General features: G+C 31.8%; 5 protein-coding genes across 29 annotated transcripts in view; 2 read left to right on the top strand and 3 right to left on the bottom strand.

Annotated features, from left to right (window-relative positions):
- Positions 1-323: 323 nt before the first annotated feature.
- LOC126920899 (WASH complex subunit 2) lies at positions 324-9,137 on the bottom strand. 5 transcript variants are annotated; one of them, XM_050731857.1, is made up of 12 exons: positions 9,029-9,137; positions 8,570-8,698; positions 8,305-8,493; positions 8,080-8,231; positions 7,633-7,996; positions 7,413-7,539; positions 7,160-7,348; positions 6,794-7,074; positions 6,367-6,689; positions 3,365-4,845; positions 3,140-3,279; positions 324-3,051 (listed from the first exon to the last, which is right to left on the bottom strand). In XM_050731857.1, the coding sequence occupies exons 2-12, from the start codon at positions 8,681-8,683 to the stop codon at positions 1,552-1,554; spliced, it is 4,860 nt and encodes a 1,619-aa protein (XP_050587814.1). In that variant the 5' UTR covers positions 8,684-8,698; positions 9,029-9,137; the 3' UTR covers positions 324-1,551. The 5 variants fall into 5 exon arrangements, with proteins under 5 accessions (XP_050587814.1, XP_050587813.1, XP_050587811.1 ...); XM_050731856.1 differs by having other exon boundaries at positions 8,919-9,068; XM_050731854.1 differs by lacking the exon at positions 9,029-9,137 and adding an exon at positions 8,872-8,992 and having other exon boundaries at positions 3,140-3,261.
- A 453-nt stretch (positions 9,138-9,590) lies between these two features.
- On the top strand, positions 9,591-13,350 carry LOC126920930 (YY1-associated factor 2). 2 transcript variants are annotated; one of them, XR_007712142.1, is made up of 5 exons: positions 9,591-9,963; positions 10,238-10,712; positions 10,821-11,181; positions 11,279-11,443; positions 11,518-13,350. XR_007712142.1 is itself a non-coding variant. In XM_050731942.1 (4 exons), the coding sequence occupies exons 2-3, from the start codon at positions 10,536-10,538 to the stop codon at positions 11,157-11,159; spliced, it is 516 nt and encodes a 171-aa protein (XP_050587899.1). In that variant the 5' UTR covers positions 9,591-9,963; positions 10,238-10,535; the 3' UTR covers positions 11,160-11,181; positions 11,279-13,350. The 2 variants fall into 2 exon arrangements, 1 of the variants encoding a protein (XP_050587899.1); XM_050731942.1 differs by having other exon boundaries at positions 11,279-13,350.
- On the bottom strand, positions 13,218-15,883 carry LOC126920914 (periodic tryptophan protein 1 homolog). Of its 5 annotated transcripts, none has more exons than XM_050731915.1 (12): positions 15,865-15,883; positions 15,532-15,625; positions 15,395-15,456; positions 15,212-15,321; positions 14,966-15,142; positions 14,766-14,873; positions 14,530-14,704; positions 14,289-14,447; positions 14,100-14,208; positions 13,922-14,012; positions 13,605-13,841; positions 13,218-13,524 (listed from the first exon to the last, which is right to left on the bottom strand). In XM_050731915.1, the coding sequence occupies exons 2-12, from the start codon at positions 15,592-15,594 to the stop codon at positions 13,361-13,363; spliced, it is 1,455 nt and encodes a 484-aa protein (XP_050587872.1). In that variant the 5' UTR covers positions 15,595-15,625; positions 15,865-15,883; the 3' UTR covers positions 13,218-13,360. The 5 variants fall into 5 exon arrangements, with proteins under 5 accessions (XP_050587872.1, XP_050587869.1, XP_050587871.1 ...); XM_050731912.1 differs by lacking the exon at positions 15,865-15,883 and adding an exon at positions 15,682-15,829; XM_050731914.1 differs by lacking the exon at positions 15,865-15,883 and adding an exon at positions 15,701-15,719.
- Positions 15,884-15,994: 111 nt separating this feature from the next.
- Positions 15,995-16,799, top strand: LOC126920932 (PAT complex subunit Asterix). Its single transcript, XM_050731944.1, has 2 exons — positions 15,995-16,155; positions 16,317-16,799. The coding sequence occupies exon 2, from the start codon at positions 16,325-16,327 to the stop codon at positions 16,655-16,657; it is 333 nt and encodes a 110-aa protein (XP_050587901.1). The 5' UTR covers positions 15,995-16,155; positions 16,317-16,324; the 3' UTR covers positions 16,658-16,799.
- Positions 16,800-16,802: 3 nt separating this feature from the next.
- LOC126920902 (diacylglycerol lipase-alpha) overlaps positions 16,803-20,299 on the bottom strand; it is a 53,250-nt gene continuing 49,753 nt past the window's right edge. For 12 of the 16 annotated variants that reach the window (XM_050731882.1, XM_050731881.1, XM_050731875.1 and 9 more), the window contains 4 exons: positions 19,721-20,070; positions 18,690-19,034; positions 18,422-18,596; positions 16,803-18,333 (listed from right to left, as the gene is read on the bottom strand). In XM_050731882.1, coding sequence (XP_050587839.1) covers positions 18,055-18,333; positions 18,422-18,596; positions 18,690-19,034; positions 19,721-20,070 — 1,149 coding nt within the window. In that variant the 3' untranslated portion in view covers positions 16,803-18,054. Of the gene's footprint in view, positions 18,334-18,421; positions 18,597-18,689; positions 19,035-19,720; positions 20,071-20,299 lie in introns of those variants that run through there. The other 4 variants (XM_050731884.1, XM_050731883.1, XR_007712141.1 and 1 more) reach the window with 3 other exon arrangements.

A 20,299-nucleotide genomic window follows, 5' to 3' on the forward strand; every position in this document is an offset into this window, starting at 1 on the left:
CTGACTTAAAAAATTACATAATCACCACAATTATATAAATATAAATTCATTTCAATTGTAACTACATCAGCATTGTTTTAGAAATACCGGATGCACCTTTGAACCATTCAATGATCTAACTTAACATAAATTTATAGCCGAATAACGTCATTTCTAATGCATCAAAAGTTAAACGCTTTTCACTTCGACTTTTAATGAATTATGTAGGATATCATTCGAGAATAACGAAAATTCGAAAAATAGATTTTTCGTTAATGAACAGAAAACAAATAATATTTGTTCATTTTATTTTATTTGATAATATTAGGAATTAAATCTTTAAATATAATATAAATGATATTTATTTCGTTTATTTATTTGTATTTGTACTAATACATGTTTCATAGAGAGGATGCAATATATACAATAAAATACATTATCGAGTGCCACATATTGTCAACAAATAAATAAGATGAACTATACAGGGTGTCCCTGAAATTATAGTACAAGCGGTCGGATGACGATACCACATGCAGAAATAGGTAGTAAAAGAAGAATAACGACTATTCATTTAAGGCTTTATTTTCACACGAAAACGTGAATTTGAAAACGCATCATGTGCTCATGTATTAATTGCAAATTTCGAATTATGAAACTTCTGTTTCTACTCGTGTCTGCGTTGTTAAACATGGGCAATATCACCATTTGTTTTTTGATTAGTTGAATGATTCTTAAGAAATACTAATCCTATCCTTACTTATAAAAACCTTCAAATTGAATATAGAAAAATGAAAAGTAATAATTATTACAGCATATATATTCAGTAATAGTCACGAGCAGAAACTTTTGTAATTCGAAATTTTCACTTAATGCGCGTAATGTACTTGGATAAGTTTTCAAACTTATTGTCCTCGGAAACGAAACTTTCTTATTCAATTTATTTTTACATGAAAAATCACCACCTGACCGCCTGTACCATGATTTCGCAAACTCCCTGTACATAAATTACAGAGGATACATGATATGCGGTATACGTGAAAGCACTGCTTGCAAATTAATTATGCAAAATGATTGTGTAACAAGATGGCAACCAATCAAGCAGTATTAATTATTATCTTATTTGTCTAATATTCTGTTGTTCGTTGTCCTCGATACTTAATAAAAGCTTTGTCTTATGATTTTAATATTTTTATGATTTCTATTTAAAACAGTGACAATGAAAAAATACTTTAAAATATCTGTGGCAATATATGTTATAAACCATGATATATTTTGCATTCCTATATAAAGAATAAATAAAAACAAATACATCTTGTATATAATTAAATTTTCTCCTATTATCTTTGCAGTGACGATAACTTGAACACACCGCGTTATTCACAATTTATACACATTTAATCATCCATTTACTTAATTCTCGATTATTATTTTAATAAATATACAATTTGGAAAGTATTATATATGTTCAATTTCGATATTTTGTGTTCTAATTTCGAACGAATTTATAAGATGTATACATTAAACAACAAATATAAATAATATATATATATATAATTTTAGAAAAAAATATATTTAGTCATCTAGTAGAGCACTCAATGGATCTTCGCCAATCTTTTCAGCTGTCTTTTTTAGATCCCTTGTCACCGCTTTTTTAACGATCGAACGCGTTTCTGCTGAGTTTACCTGTGATTCGCTTGTGAATTTCTTACCGAAAATATTATCATCGTCGTCGTCGTCGTCAGAAGGAAACAGCGACTTCGACGTGACAGTGGTTTTCTTTGAAGCTGATGTCTTGGCGAAAATATCATCTTCTCCGCTCGATTGATCGGCAAAAATATCCGTAATATGCGAGGTTCTTACGGTCTCGGTAATGTTGGTTAACATATCATTTTTACTCGATTGCTCTTGAATACTTCCAGAATCTGACTTCTGTGTTTGATCGAATGGCTCAGAGAACAAATTTGTGTCGTTATCATCATTACCAAATAAGCTTATTTTCTTCGCAGTTTGCTCCATAGAATGTCTCTTTTCGGGTATGTTTTCTATCGTCGACTTTTTTACAACGGATCCAAATAAACTATCATCTTCGTCTTCTTCATCGAATAAACTAATCTTGGTATCCTTTAAAGGCTTTTTCACGGCTTTAGTTAAAGTCGTCGAAAACAAATCGCTTTCCGCATCATCGGTAAACAAATCCAAAATTGGTTTCTTCGTAGTTTTTTCTTCGATGAATTTCTTATTACCGCTAGAAAACAAACTATCGTCTTCGGAAAATAACAAATTCTTTCCTTTTTCTGGAGACGGTGTTTTCGTAACAAAGGCAAATAACTGACTGGGATCTTTCAACGGATCGTGACTATCATCTCGTAACGGATCGATCATTTTTTTCGATTCGTCTTCGAATTTCGTGTCCTCTGATTTGGATTCCTTTTTAATAGCGCATGAAATTGCAGCGTTTACATTGGAAGTGGTACTAGATTCGGATAACGTGCTACTCTTTTCTTCCTGTTGCTCGGTTTTTCCCGTTTCTGTCTTTATATCGTCGATTTGTTTAATATGCGTGTCTTTCAATACTTTAAAGGTAACGGGTGGCTTTTCAGAAACGACTTTCTCGACTGGGGAGAGAATAGGCGCCCTACCAAACAGTGTATCTTCTTTCTGCGGATCCTCTGGTAAATCAGGTGGTACATCAAATAAATCTTCTTCGTCCGTAGACGGTGACAGTAAGGTATTTTTGTTAGCACTCACTGAACTTTCCTTACTTATGCTCCCTAATTCAGATTTATCATCCGCAGCCAAGAATATATTAGTATCAGGGGCTCTATAAACATTATCGTTGGTAGACGAAACCAAGTGGTCAGAAATCGCGGCGGTAGTATGAGCAGCACTGGTGTTCCCAGCTGTAAGGGTCTCTTTATTGAAAATACTTGACGATTGATTAACCTGATTCTCATCTTGTGAATTATTCTCAACGAAGTCTACGGTATCAAAGTCGATTCCGCTTTGTCTGATAGCGGATTTTCGTGCTTGCCTACTTTGTGGTCGGCGTCTCGCTTGTATCCTAACCCGAGTCTGAAAAATGATAAAAAGAGCAAAAATAAATAAACAATATGAATTATTTTCGTTTTTCAATATATTTCAGTGATGTTTTAGTAATTACCTTCGAAGCGGTAGTAGACAACGTCTCTAGCTGGGCTGGTTCATCGAAACTAATGGCATTTTCTGCATTATTTTCATCCGATATCATTGATTGCTGTGATTGCTTCTGCGTAGTACTATCTTCTACAAAACAACATTTTCCTTTAGGTCAAACATATTATGTTAAAAAATTATAGATGAAGATACAAACTATAAGCGTAGAATGTAAAAGTTATATCTTCGTTACCTGATACACTTAACGGCGAATTAGGACCTTGTGTGCTAAGACATCCACCGTCGTCGCTATCTCTATCCGCTGCACTATCTTCTTCATCTGCCTTTTCTTTGCTTTTTCGCCATACTGGTGGTGTATCCATAGGTGAAATCAACTTCAAATCGCCCATTCTTCCCATCAAATTTTTTATCTTCCCAGAAACCACGCGTTTCGCTGCCTGATTGTTCTTTTCAGGCGAAGATAACGTGACAGATGTATGTATGTCTAAAGATTTTGGAGGACTCTTCTTTAATTCATTTTCACTATTTTGCATAGGTTCACGTTCGACAGAGCTACTAACTCGATGCATATCTTTGTCACTATCTTGTTCTATGTCCGTGGACGCAGTAACAGGAACGTTTGATTCTTCAGATTTCACAAAAATGTCAGAACTATTTGATATTTCAATATTTTTAATAGAATGTTCCTTAGTATCCTCTGTCGTCTTCAAATTTAAATGTGCATCCTCTTTTGTTTTTTCCGTTGATACATTTTTGGTACTGAACAAATCGTCATAGTCGTCATCCTCAAAGATTAATCCATGCGATCCAATGGCAGTAGAAAACAATCCGTTGCCCGAAAGAATATCGCTGCTCTTACTTTTATTCTTTTCAGTGGATACTTTCTGATCCGTGATATCTATTCCGAATGCAGCCGTTTCTGATGGCTGTTTGTTATCTTTCTGCTTTTTATCAATTGGTTTCTGGGCGGAAAACAAATCATTCTCATCGTCGTCGTTGAAAATATCAGGCTCATTTTTAGTTTCGCTTTTGACAGGTTTCGTAGCAAATAAATCGCCATCTTCGATATCGTCGTCGTCAAACAACCTAATTTCCTTCGATGTGACAACATTTTTGCTTTTCTCCAAGCCATTATTTTTTGGTATCGTGTCTCGAATATTGCTTGCAAACAGATCATCATCAGGTATGTCCAAAAATTTTCTACCAGAGGTACTGTTTTCCTGTTTCGCAACCGGTTTCGGTATTATGCCAAAAATATCAACGTCTAGCGAATCCTTATTATCGAATATATCGATTTCCTCGTCAAAGAGACCTCTGCGTTGCGTGGATTTTATTTTATCAGAATACTGAGAAGTTAATAAATCGGAACTCCTTTGCGATCTAGAACCTGAGCTGGTCGTCGAAAACAACTCGTCACCAGAGTCGGAATCGTCAAATAACGAAGGCATCTTTGATTTTGCTGGTTTTGAATCCGCTTTCGGTAACGGGGGTGGGCCAAACAGATCTTCGTTCTCGAATACGTCGTCTTGCGCTATAGACAGTACATCCTCGATCGATTCTTCCTGCGGTTGATTATTTGTTGAATTTAAAATTGAAGTAGCATTCGCTGGATTCTGTGTACGTGCAGTGAAGAGACTGTCACTGGTGATTTGTTCCCGATAGATCTCTTCCGATTTTAAACGCGTTGATGTCATTTGTGGCTGGAAGTCAACGCTAAAACAAAACGATCATAAAAATAGAAGTAAAGAATAATAATATAATATTCTATTAAAGTAAATTCAAACTTGTTTTATTTTCTTTTTTTTTTTCCTATTCCTTATCTTGAATTGAATTGAAAGAATAGTATTTCATTCTCTGTATTAGAAGATATGCGTCATTTATGGTAGAAGCTTCCTTCTGAAGAATACGTTACAAGATTACAAAACAAAAGCAAATAGAAACATGAAACTTAAAACACATGCGTGTTAATAAAATGTATAGAGTTAAATATATCGTAACAAAATCAATAAGGCAACGCTTGCAGATCAAAGAAAAATTAAAAAATGTGGAATGCAATGTCTAAAATGAATTTATATGAGAAATGGTAAGATTTCATGACGCTACTAGTTTCTTCAACGAAACAATTTCTCATGATTCGATTATTCAATATCATGTGTACGCGAAACGTAATAAAATCATTGAATACACTTATAACTGCGATGCATTAAAATGCAAAAATAGGTATAACGATAATATAGTACAATACAATTTCCGATATAGTATTATCAATAACTCGCGGCAAAACAAATCCATAATTGCATGTAATAAATTCTCAAGAGACATAACGTGATAATTTATGACGTGCTAAATGAATCAATTGCTATTGACAGAAATGAGATTACAGCGAGAGAAATCTTGTCTATGACAAGTTGGCATGCGAGATTGGATCCTAAAAAATTGAATCACCATTCAACAAAATATAATAGCTTTTAGAAAGTACGAGGATCTATCCGTGGAGACGTACTATAGAGATTAGAAACATATGCACCATTCAGACAGGCATATAACAGGACTTTTGTAAGTGATTTGACTTTAAATCAATACATATATACTTGTTAAGTATCACATGGACAATAATATTATTCATTGTTCTACATATCATGTTCTTATACATAAAAACTAGAAATGTTATATATTTAACCGGTCACTTAAAACGATGTAATTTAATTAAACATATCCCACTAACAATATGATACGGAATTTATTTGTGTAAATTAAAAAATTATTATTGCGTTAGGGATGAATAATGCTAAATGAATAATAGCCATGAGATAATGTAGTACTTACTAGATTTCCTATAATTAGAAATAAATGTAATTAAAAATGTGTTGATCGAATATATGCCTACAAGATACTAGTTCTGAACGAGATACGAGTAAACTAAAGGAGCTCGCCTTGAGCTCGCGCATGTAGCCGATACAATCACCGCAATGTAATGAATGATGACTAATGTTTGGATCATCAATTCAATGACATTTGATGTACATGGCACGTGTATTTGTTTCTCGCACGTATAAAAAAACAATGACGATATAAATTTTTATCAATATATTATCAAACATGGTCCGACAATCGTAGGGACGATAATACCTTTATTTTTAGCAGAATATATTATTGTCCATAATCTAAATCATCTGATTTGTTATTTAATCTAATTTACCTGATCGCAGCAATAGTAATAAAATTGGCACTTACCCTATGCTTGAACCACCTGTATTATTAATACTTGATGGATGAATTGATATTCCACTGCTGTAACTACTTTCATTAACAAGGTTTGAATTTTCTGCATTATTCCTTGCTGTCACAATAGAGTCTTGTTCGTTAATATTATTGTTCAGAATAACATTTCGCGAACGATCAAGTGCCGATTCATTGCTAGCACTAATTTCATAATTTGCTGGTGTATTACTTCCAGAAGATCCAGATGATTGAGTTCGTGATATCCTACGAGATAGCTTACTTTCAATCTCTGAAGTTAAGATATTTCCAAATATTGATACTTCCCCTCCTGGTTTCTAAAATATTACATGAAATATTAATTTTGCAGTTCCATTATGATATTTGTAAGTGAAGTATTTTGTTAACAATAGTTATTTTAATAGTTAGTTAGCAATCTTACCTTTTTATTTAGTTGTTGATGTTTAGATGATCCGAAGAGGTCACCAACATCTTCATCATCGCTAAATAAATTAGTATTTACGTTAGTTTCTGGAGTACTCGTAGTCATATTACTAGTTACTGATGATGCTATCTCTAAATGATTCTTTCGCGTTCCTTCTGTCTTTGCCGACTGATTATTATTGCTAGAATATTTATTTTTTGTGACTGTATTTTTCGGGGAAAAAATGTCGGAATCAGCATCACCGAAAAGATCATCGATTGCAGATTTTGGTTTCGTCGCTGTAAATACAGGTCTTCTTATTAAACATCTTGAAAAGACGCAAATATGTAAATTACGAAGTCTTATAAGCTACGAGAAACTTACAAACAGTACTAATTGGAGGCGGCACATCGATGCTAGCAGGTATAATATTATTCTTATACGATTTGATTTGTCTTTCCTTGGATGCATTTTCTGCAAATTGATCATTTAAAAATCCTTTACTTCTACTGATTATAGTTTTAGATTTATCGTTTAAAATGTTTTCATCTTCCTCTGGTGTAAATAAATCATCTGAAAAATATAATAAAAATTAAACATGGAGAAAAATCAAATTAAATTTAATTCATGTAAATACCTTTAAATCGATTTATCGATGCCTCATTTTTTTCATCTACAACAGGTTTTTCAGTCTGTCGAACTGTACCTAATCGCTTGGCTAACTCTTCTGCAAAATTTGGTGTTATATTGTTCGGCAATGGTATCTAAATCAAAGTATGAAGATCTTATAACATGTATGTGTAGTGTAAAGAACATCATACAAGAGTATATATATTAAAGAAAAAGGAAATAGGAACCTTTGATGCATTATCAGTAGGAGTAACTGAATCAGGTACTGAATCTATTTCATTTTGACTAAGTGCATCCATTTTGTCATTTCCTATAATATATGTCATATCATTTCTTTTACTGTAATCCGATTCATTCAAAGAAGGTAGTAATCCAACAATGTTTGTTTTTGGTGCAGCATTCATACTGTAATCTTTAAATGCTGCTGTGGTATCATCTTCGCTTTCTGATTCTTCTTCTTCGTCTACTTGTTCAGATTCACTGCTGCTACTGCTTTCTAGACCAATTTTATTTGAATTTTTCCATTTTTCTGAGCCAATGACATAAGGCAAAGGCCGATCTTGGTATGGATTATTTGGCCCCAATACAACGCTGTAATTAAATTATCGATATTTTATTTATATATGTATAATAAAAACAATAATAAATAAAAATAATCTAACAATAATATTTACCTTAGTACTACTTTATTGTCTTCTTCTTCACTATCACTATCAACAAACTCCATTTCCTTATATTTCTCATACATTATATTTAGGCCTTGCTTGACACTTTCACTCACACTAGCTATGAAATCTGCAGTTGCAGAATCTTCATCCTTACCTTGCTATAGATAAATTTTGATATAGTAATAATTTTAAAAAGTTACAGTATCTTACATTGTAAAAATCTCCAACTACCTTCACTAATGTTTCTGCTTGTTGTCCAATCTCTATATTATCCTCCTGTACACGGCTTTCAATAAATTGAGTATTGGCTAAAGCCAAAGATGTATTGGTAACATTATCTATAAATATTGCTGTTTCATTTAGTTGTGTTGTCAGTGAATCTAAGGCTTCTTGAGTTTTATTTGCCCTTGATACCACATTCTATAACAAATATTGTCGATAAATATAAATCTTGTATAAGTATAATTTTAATAAGCTACACCAATTTCAATCATACATTAGAAAATTGCTGCAGATGTTTAAGGAGTCCTGCATCACCTGCTAAACTCCATTCCCTTCTCTTTTTTCGCATTTCATCTGTAGTCCATGGATGATCCCATGACTTATCCATCCCATTTGATATGTCCTAGTATATCAAATTTCTATTATATATACTTAAAACTATTTAATATATTTTTTCTAAATACTTAACAAATTTGGCAAAAAGAAACAAATTTCCATATTATTTTCATTATACTAATTCTGTTCCATATGAAAAAAGTAATATATTAATCTTTATTATTGTTTATATTTGTTAACCTTGAAAGTTTTAAATGTCAAAACTGGTAAATGGTTATACAACATACCATACCACCTAGCCCAATTTACTATAACAGACTGTTATTTATCTTCGTAATTACATTTACATACGTTGCATTATTTTTTATCAAACTTAGTAAAAGAAAAAAACACCCACTTAACAGTTGGAATTATCAAGTGTCCGGCACTGTCACAACTACTGTAAGGGAAAACTTTCAGGAATGTGTGAAAGTTAATCTGAGGCCTATATTTTGCAAGCTGTTTTTTGCTTATACGTCATAAAATAGAGAGTACGTAAAACGCTACAGAAATACTTAATAAGACAAAGGATTAAAACAATTAAAAATTTTGTATACAAAACATCTTTTTGATATAAATTATCTGTTTGAAAATTATAATATATCTTTTTCTTTATATTATTGTGAAGTAATATTCGTAACAATTTATGTTTCGTTGCGTTATCGTGTTATTTAAAAATTTAGTACAACCAGTACGGTAAAGTATATTAATATGTATCATGTTTCTCATAATTAAACAAGTAGAAAAGGGCCTTTCTGTTACAGCATACAACGCTGGTCCATACAATGTTGCCAAACCGAACAGTATTTTAGTCCATAGTCCGTATTCAACATTCCGCTGTTCGACCTATAGAGGAACAGCGCTGTAGATTGTTTGTCAATATCTTCGAGTTAGTTGATTTTTACCAAGTTTTATGTGTAAAGCAATCGTTTTACAATAACACAAAACATAAAAAAGATGTCTTGACTATAAATGTGTCAGAGTGTCTAGTGTATGTGTACAAGACATACTGATAATACTGACAAGGAGAACATCGTATATGTGGAATAATGCTACTTTTATATGCAAGTGAAGAATTCCATCTGTTTCATTAGAGAAAAGAATGTTTGGAACCTTTATACCATAAATAGTATTTTAACTTTCCACAATTAAGATTTTATTATTTATACATTACCCCATGGATATTTAATATAAGTTTTTGAAGTGGAAAAGCAAGCATTTGTAATACAATAACAAAAAACGACGGATAACCGTTACTGTGCAAAAAGTTCCATAAATTGGTACTTTTAATCGGTACGTACGTATTAAATAAATATTTTATCATAATCTATAGAAAGATCTATTTTATTATAAATTTTTGTAACAAGTTGATTTAATTTTTTAAACAACATTTTATAGCATAAACATACGTGTGCCTATGTATTAAGTAACAATAAATATAACAAATTTATTTATCATAAGATATAGGATAAATACAATCACGAATACATTGTAAAATTTTTGTTAGACATTAAAAATAATTTATTTGTCACATTATGATAAGAAATGTATATTTTATTTGTTCTAGATATACTTTAAAACATGTACATCAGAATGTCACAACAAACAGATATGTATGGCTTATATAGCAAAGATGAATACATCCGACAATTGTGTATCTTGTTTAGTTGATGCACAGAATATTATCTTAGGCAATTGTCCATTTTCTTTATTGCATATCTTTATTCCTGCTCTTTTAGAGCATTCTCATTGTCATAAAGTATACAGTGTTCACAAAATCACTTTTAATGAGGCTGAAAGCACGTACAGGAAGGCTAACTCTCTTTTGAGAAGGTACAGTGTTTTACAACTGACTTTCATGAACAATGAACCATTCGGGAAGTGGAAAACGTCAGGCGAAGGTTTTGGAAGAAAACTATTGGGACTGCAGTGTTTGCACATATAGAAATACAGCAGAAGCATTTAAGTGCCTCATGTGTGACGTCCGTAAAGGAACTTCTACGCGGAAACCCCGTATTAATCCCCAACTTGTGGCACAACAGGTTACAATACTATAGTATTTCACTATATGTTATAAATGCAATAATGTATAATAAAGTTACAATACGAGTTAATAATATATAATCTTATTAATGTTAATTTATATGTAGGTTGCGCAGCAACAATATGTACCACTTTTAAAACCTGGAAAGAAGGAAGGTGGAAGTGGGGGTAGTACAACTAGTAGCGGTAAAGAAAAAGATCGTAAATTGGACAAACCACGGCGTAAAAATAGGCATCCACCTCGTCTAAAAAATATAGATCGTAGTACGGCTCAGACCAATGAAGTGACAGTGAACAATGTTACTGTCGTTATTACCGAATATAAGCCCAAAGTGAAAAAAAGTTCAGATCAATCTGGTTTGTCTAGCAGTGCTTCTTCTGAAAATGGAAGTCAGCATGATTCTAATCAAGACTCCAGAAGTCTGGATATAGGAACAGATGCTTAGCTCAGTGCTGTAACACATATGTGTATGAATTAATCTAATTAATATATTATATCTGTCAATCTCTATGGACTATGGTCCATTCTGTAGACAAAAACAACCATTTTGTCTATATGTTACAGGTTACGTAACATTCAATGAGGTCAGATGTTTTATGCTATCAGTGGAATCATTAAATTATGTCTTCAGTATAACGTAAGAAATATGTTGTATATTGTTGCTACATACTGACATAAAAAAAAATTGTTTCATAACAGTAATCTTGACATCTAAAAGCAACAACAAAAGTTAGTTAAATTTATTTATTTCATAGATTGATAATATTCTAAATTGATCTTTAATATTTAATTACATATTTTAGATAATTTTATTTGTGCAACTTCGGATATTACGTATTACTCTATTTATATAATATTAATTGTAACAAATGCATTATATGCCTTAATATGGCAAATGGAATTTGATACACCCATTGTTGACATAACAATGTCCACATGACTTTCATTGAATCTATGACGCCACTGCCAGAAAGCATGTTGTAACATTATTGTTAATTAGAATATTTTGACTCATTTATGTATAATATGAGATATTTATCTTGTTTATTTAATAATTGCTGTGAAGAAGAACTAAGAAACTGGCATTGGTACGTATATACCTTTATCCCATTCCAAATTCGATCTGTTCCAAGCTTTACACTTTAATAGCAGTTAATTTCACTAACACAGAAATTTTTAATTTATATATAGATACATATAAAAAAATATGCGATTAAATTACATAACATACTACATAATATAAATTGAAATAGGTATCACATGGTTTAATATATATTTTAGATAATATCTGAATTTGTAACAAAGAATTTTGTTAATTTTGGTTGCTCACTATTCTCGTTATGAAACACGACAGATGTAACTTTTATGTACTTCTTATATTGCCTCCATACTTTAATAGTATTAGGATATATAGATTCAATATAATATTACTCGAAAATATTTGACCAATTTACTAAATATTAATTTCTTTATGTAGTAAAATCACAAATATTGGAACAATATTACAAAAGACTATCGTTTTTCTATTACTGGTACTACAGCAGAGCATAAAAGCTGCAAAGCTAGCTCATATTAGTAACTGCCCGATCACTTGTAACTGTGATTTATAGTTCTTTTTATATTTATTTTTACATATTTTACGTTACCAGATAAGAAATAGCATTATCGAATTGACTCATACAAAATTTATTGTGACTATAAGGACCATAAACAATATGATTATTTCATAAGTAATGGAAAGATATTAACATGCTATACAACCAATTCTTTTTAAATCCATGTAAAATATTTGTATGCTAGTTAGACTGAACTATAAAATGTAATTTGTCATTAAAGTTAATATTCTTTATCATAAACATGAAAGTAAATAATACTTTTGCAAACATTTATACATATTCAGGTACCAAAAAATTATATAATCATGCAATGTTTTAAAGAGTTTATAACATAGAAAAATGAAATTGTAGTGGCTACTTCTCAATTGTTTTCCATAAATGTCATCAATTTTATAAACTTTACAAGATGAATGTAAAATTTGCGTTTAATATTTGTAAATTAAATATATCTGTAAATCATTTTAGTTCACTTCAGATAAAAAATTAAAAATATTTTAAATCACATTATCATCGTGAAGATAATGTATTTTTAATCCTTTTACAATTACAGCAAATGCTTTATACTTTATAATGTACAACTTCAAAGTCCATATTTCCAACTACTGGAATCGTTCATTGATTTTAGAAACGATATTTTTTTAATAATTTAGTAAATATTATGATATTTCTATATTGGATCAATACAAATCAAAAATTTATACCAATTGTCTTCAATGTGTAAAAATATGTTAAAATAAAATTGGATTTGTGTGTGTTGTAAATTATTAGAACAGAATTACATACTATGTTGTACAGATTGTAAGACTTTCGAAAAATATTGTTGAAATTAACAATATATTATTACGAAGAAAAAATAAATTACACGTTTTAAGAAGAAAAAGTACAACTTTTAGTTTAGTCTTTCAAATATGCGTGTTCCTTTTATTTATGTCAAAACAATATACAAGTAAAAAGTAGCACAAGTACCTATGGATATACAATCTTTGGAGATCTTGCTGTCAATATAATTTGTAATCTTTATCGTACTTGTTTACTTATTCCTTTTCGTCCTTTTAGATGGTGTATTAGTTGTATTTAGATTAAAAATCGTTGAATTCTTATCTTCAGTTACATCCATCATTTCTTCTTTTTCTTCTTGTGTTCTGGTATCATTGATATTGCTTTGTAACTTCCGTTCCCGAAACCTTTCGCGTACTATTAAAAATATATATTAAGATGCTAACAATAACAAAATTATTATATAAAAGTTTGGTATTATATGTATATTAACATACCTTCTGGTATTTCTAAAAGATCAAATATTTTATAATTATGTGATTTATTGTCACCACCAACAGCAAATACAAAAGGATTATCTGGGTTGGGTGCAAGACATAACAAAGCACCAAGATTAGTCTTTTTTTCCCAAATAAACCATGGTTCTTTGTTGTTAATAATATCCCACACCTTTATGACACCGTCGTTTGCTGAAGTAACTAAAAGTCCAGGGCATGATGAGCTAAGTGATAAACCTAAAATCATAATAAATTTAGTTATAATTCATATTTATGTATATTACACATTATTCATATATCAATTTTATATAATTTACCTATGACTTCTTTTGTGTGAGCATGTACATTCCAAATTGATTTGTCTTTCCTGATATCTATATATTGTACATATCCATTAGAGGTACTGACCTAAACCAAAAATAACAATTAAAATAATTTCAACCAGTATAATGTAAATTCTATTTCAGACAAAAATAATATATTTCATATATTTACTAAGCAATAATTTGTATCAAACGAATTCCATAACACTTTTTCCACTTCTCCTAATGCATCCCATGATTTTACAACTGTTTCATATCTACAGTCAAATAATCTCACCAACCTGAATAAGAAATTAAGCATGTAAGTATTTTAGTTATAATTAAAAAATTTCTATAAATTATTGAAAACTGATAGACATACGTATCTGCGCAACCTGTCAATAAGTAATGACCTTCGTTTGGATGCCACTTTATCGTCTGAATTTCTTCTTCAAAAGATGTAAATTTGTTAGCAGGCGCTCCAATTTCTAAATCCCACAACTGAACTGTGTGATCAGCAGATGCACTAGCAAGTACATGTCTACAAAAGTATTAAAAAAACTGCTTCATTAGTGAATGTATGAAGTTTCAAACAAACATTTTAATTGGTAGATGATACTAACGTATAATGTTTATTCCATGCTAAATCTAATACAGCATCTCTATGCCCAATATAGCTTTGACTTCTCTTTTTATTTGGTTTGCGACCAAGTTTATAGGCTGGTTCTAAAGAATCCATTAAATCTAAATCCCATACTTGTATGATAGAAGTCATATCACCAATTGCACATAAATTACCTATAATAAATAAAAAAGTTTATACAAAATTTGTAGCTGCATAAAAATATTTCATATTTACCTGGTTTTGAATCTGAAGGGTCAAAATCAAGCCATTCTATACATAATGGGAATGATGGTAACAATATATCATGATGACAATAAAATGAATCTTCATCTTGATTATATACTAAAAAATAGATAAACTTGTGCTTTAGAAATTATTTATAAGGATTCAAGTATCTTCATTAAAAAATTATGATTTTTATTTGATATACAAACCAAATACTTCTAGGATACTGCCACCTCCTTCTACACGGCCTATTAGTACAAGATTGTCGTTACTTTTAATAATATCATCATCTTTTTCTGAATCATCATCTTCTCCTGTTATAAGAGGGTCTGTTCCATCTTCCTCAAAACTTGCAATATTACCAATATTACAGTGTATATTACCTGCTGTATATTAACACCAATTTTTTAAAAAGTTAAATTATTTATGTTATAATATGATAATGTTTATCTTACATTCGTCATCATATTTGTCAAAATTATATTCATCTATTTCAGAGGATCCTACTTCACTTTTTTGTTTTTTAACTTTATTGTGTTTTTTATCTGAATCATTTTCAACAGGTCTAAGAAAATTGAAATATTTTTACTGTTGTAAAATACTTTTTTAAAGCTATCAGATATTACTACAATACGTACGGTGTTAATTCAGGTTGTTTGTGTTTTATGATTTGGTTTAATTCTTTTGGAGTTAGTTGAATCTGAAAAATTGGTAAACTATGCCCATTAGATTAAGCAAAATAAATTTCATACCAAAAATATTAAAATTGATTAACCTTTGCAGGGTTTGTAGAAGCAACACCTTTTTTTACCCACGTTGTGCACGGTATTATACTCATTTTTAAACTATATATCTTTTTAAATTAACGTCTACAATAAAAATATTTACAATTATTTATGGAAACGTTGAATAGCAAGAATAATACCTGATATTAGGTGTCATACGTATAGCATGTTCAATAAATTGTACGTTGTAAATCTATGATTTCAATTTGAGGTACCGACTTTAGGAAATTTTATGCACGTTCAATGTTCAATATGTTAAGAAAGTGATTATTGGGAATTCAATAATTATTAATTAAATGTGAAAAATAAATACGTTTACGTACTGATAGTACTAAATATATTTAAACTTTAATGTTTAAAATTTATATTTAAAAGTAAAATAAATTAGTTTTTCAAATTGTTTGGGTATTCTTAAACTCATCAGAATGTTAGATATAAAAGGTGTATCGTTATCCCTGAAGACAGAGATAAAATTACTAAGGATTACTAGTGTATTTGGTCAAAAGCACTGGTTGAAAGGAAACATGTACGTCAGTAATCATTTGTTTAATTGTCATTGTTAAATCAGGATTGTTCGTACAAGTTACTTTTTATATATTATATTTACTATACTGGTAAGTGAACTTATATAATTTTGAACTATTATCGTTTAATATTAATTTGTATTGGAATAATTTTATTATCATCTATCATAATTTGATAACCTGAAAACTTTTGATGATTTATGATTCTGTAATAAATAGTTATTAAATTTGGATTCATATGTAAATTTCAGTTTATAAAATGAACAGTTCATCGGATCCTAGACGTCCAGAACGAGAAGTTCGGTACAAACCGAGTGTGTCAGGCAGTCAGGCACAACTAGACGACAATGCAACTCCAGATTATATGAATATATTAGGAATGACCTTTAGCATGTGTGGTTTAATGATGAGATTAAAATGGTGTGCATGGGTTTCACTATATTGCTCATGTATTAGTTTTGCTAATTCTAAAGTGAGTGATGATACTAAACAAATACTCAGCAGTTTTATGTTATCCATATCAGCAGTTGTAATGTCGTACTTACAAAATCCACAACCCATGACTCCACCTTGGGCATCTGCGATACAATAAAGGGTTTTTAAATTCACACAACTCCCTTAGAATATTAATTATTTAATCATTTTTTAAAAATTCTTGTAAAACTAATATGTTAATGTTGATACAATAAAACAGTTTTTAAATAAAAAAAGTAAAGTAGGAGAGAAAAAATAAAGTATTGAATTGGCATTTTTATTTTTTGAAAAGTATATTTTAATACATTAAATGAATTACTTTGCAATGTATCACTTTTTGCTAATAATATTCTACAAATGTCACTTACAATATTTCTCTAATATTTATATATTATATATATAGTATTTTCTAAATATCTATCACGTAAGCTAAAAATTAAATAGATCAAATATATTTTTTCTATTTTTTTACATAAATACAGTAATTTTAAAGATTCAACTATTAAAAGATTGTTGATAAAAATTATGTTTCGTAGCTCATAGTTTTCTGTTACGTAATTATATCTTCTTACCAGCTACATATTTTACATTTTACGCGTAATCTATATACCTTCTCAGTCCCATTTTTGCATCCATTGAAAGATTAGTAAAAAATGTAATAGAAAGTATTGTTCAATCGTATAATGAAAGATCTTGAACACTAAGTAAAAGAGATAATGTTGAGTGACAAAATAATATAGACAATATCACACTTTGTTAACTCTATTAAAAACTGTACAAAAATGCATGCATACAATTCTATTAAAAACTGTACAGAAAGCTGGTACTAAATGCGATTGACGAGTAGGCCAGTGCAACTTTTTTATAGACGTTTACACGTTTTTACCATGTTATAACAATCAACAGATTAAAAAGAACAAGAATCTATATTCTTAGAAGTTATCCTTAAAAGTTGATATTTCTTTTGAGTGACAAGGCATCTTCATTCGTGTAAATCGTCATTCATATAGTCCGCTGCCTTTTTGCTAATTTTCTTATTTGTCTTTATATATGTATATTTATTTATTAGATCTTTAATGTATATGTAATTAACTCTATATCTTATTTGTCCTTTGGTTTATCGTTTAGTTGGCAGAAAACGTTCTGAGTCAGAAAATATTTCGTCTCATTCGAGAAATGGCTGTACAAAAAGGAAAACAAAAAGTAGTATTTTTATACTACGATAAAAATCATATTATTCGAATTTGACTATCTATCTATTATTCGAGAAATTTCAGAACTTCTCTACATATCGAGTTTCCGTTTACTGTCTTCATACTTCAGTGAAAGATCGTATAAAAAGAGGCAACATAGATATATGGCCCCTTCATTTTAGAATATTTCATATGTTCATCCATCCAAGGGTTTAAGGGAATGATTCTAAACGATCACACTGAAGAATGTGACATTGGCACAGACACTTTAAATCTATCCCATCTCATTTCTATGGTCCCCGGTCGGTCTAACATTTTGCAATTAAACGCTACTTTCGCCTCGACCAACCAACGTAATCGGATAAACGTATTTCTTGCGTTTCGCGTTGAAAAATGGCGAACTATGTTGCCCGTGCGTAGGTGTCGGCGATAGTCCACGTAGAAGAGGTAACGAAGCATCACCAGGCAGCCCTGTTGCGTCAAATTTCTTTTTCCACTCTGCCCCTAAATCCGTAGCTGGTGCCATCAAACCTTTACACTCTGGGGAACTTCTGACACTGAGGAACACGTCGTTACTGCTATCACGTTGTCCAGAAGAACCCTTGAAAACGACAGGAATATGTTAACGTTGTGAAAGTGCAAATTTATCTAGTTTATAAAATATGATGTCTTATAGAATAATCAAATACTTTTGCTTCGAAAAAGTCCAAGCTGGATCCATTCGTTTCGTGTTCCTCCACGGGGAAACCTGGTTGAACTCGATTCGACGTTTGTGACGCCCTAGATGAATGGGAAGAGGCTTGCGACGAGGAGTTTTCGGATAAATCGTCTCTGCAGCAGGCAGCTGTGCACACTCTTTGCTCTCTGAAATTTTCCATAAATATTACGTTAAGGATAAAAAAAAAATAATTTCGAGTTCCAAAAAAAAAAAGAAAAGAACAAAAATATTTGGGCTACCTCCTGACGATAACAGAGTCCCGTCTTCTCGGTACTGGCGGCGGAAGACCAGCGGTTAAGCTCTTGGCGCTTTCGTAGCTCGCCTCGCTGTTGCCGCTGCTTGTGTTACTGCCGTTGTTCCCTTCCCTCAGGAAGTAATTCTTCGCCGAGAGCATAGCGAAGTGAAGATTGTTCTTCAAGTCGTCCGCCGCCGTTGACAAGTTTCCCGAAATCTTGGGTGTACGCCTCATCGGTCTCGGTGGTGGTACCGGCGATGGTGGACTGCTCGACGTCTCCGAGAGAGTTTCCGGCGTGGCTAGTGGTGCCGTTCGAGAGCTCTCGTCCCAGTCGCTTCGACGATTCGATCTTCGTGTTAAAAAATAAGAAAAAAGACGAACAAGAAGAAACTGCTTGACATAACTGTTGAGATGGATAAAAAATAAACTGCAGCTAAAGAGCAACATTTTATGATCGAAGACAACAAAGAAAATATGATGTCTGATTATTAGAGCGTAAAGTGTTCCTCTTAAGCTGCAATTCTTCGGAAGAACCGTTTTCCGTTAGATGGTCTGATGGAGTGCAATGAGTATTTAGGTGCGCGATTGCCGAAGCGGTGAACCTTGTGAATCGTGAAACATAAGCGAACGTGAACGAGAGCGTGATATATGAGGTTCCTTAAACTCGATGGAATACTATTTTGATTGTTTCTCGCGCTTATGTATGTAGTTCGAATGAGATTAGAAACGCATCGAATGCAAATATACAAATCGAAATTTAACGTATAAATTTCCTGCCTCGGACGTAAATATTTACATAAATATTTTATAAAACTTGAGAAAATACAGTGCAAATACAAATACGTGGAATATTCTTCTACCCGTACGTTTATTATCCCTAAAATAACCAAGTTATTACATCGTTATATCTAGCGTGACGTTCTTTTCGTTGACTTAAAATCCTCATCGTAAACCTAATATATCGGCGTCCATTTAACGTCGGTCCTCCGTCACGGACCATAGTTTGTCGTCCAGACGTATAATTGCTATTCTTACGATTTAGTCTCGTCGGCCCTGGGCGTGTTGAGCAATTCGCTGGCCAGACTGACGTATTCCCATGGAATTCCCCTGGAGTCGACGCTCAGCTCGCGACCAGCTTGAGGAAACTCCGAGGGGCTTTGCAACGACGTGAAGCTTGTCTCCAGGCAGAGTTTGTGCGGTGGCGTCCCAGCCAGGTTGCTAGGATGCGACTTTACGGGGCTGGATGAAGAGAGTAACGCTCTCATCTCCTGTTCCACCTCCATCTCCTGGATCTCGACGGCCTCGCGTGCCTCCGACGGCTCCGTCGATGATGCGTGACCGGAAGCCAGCCTCTGTGGCTTCGCCGGTCCCAGGGTCGTTACAACCTGACATATCCACACGCGTGGTTCCAATATAATCGTCTCACGAAACCGCCAGACATTATTTTACGACAATTCCGTGTTATTTTCTATTGTGATTCAAGAAGCAATTTGATTCGAACCGATGATTAGCGAATGTCATATATCGATATACAGGATATAAGACTTTGCAAGTCGATAAGATATCTTGGTGAGTACTATAAGCTCACAAAGTCTTACAGCCTTTTCCTTTTTT

Source organism: Bombus affinis, chromosome 10 (assembly GCF_024516045.1).
Source record: "Bombus affinis isolate iyBomAffi1 chromosome 10, iyBomAffi1.2, whole genome shotgun sequence".
NCBI lineage: Eukaryota > Metazoa > Arthropoda > Insecta > Hymenoptera > Apidae > Bombus > Bombus affinis.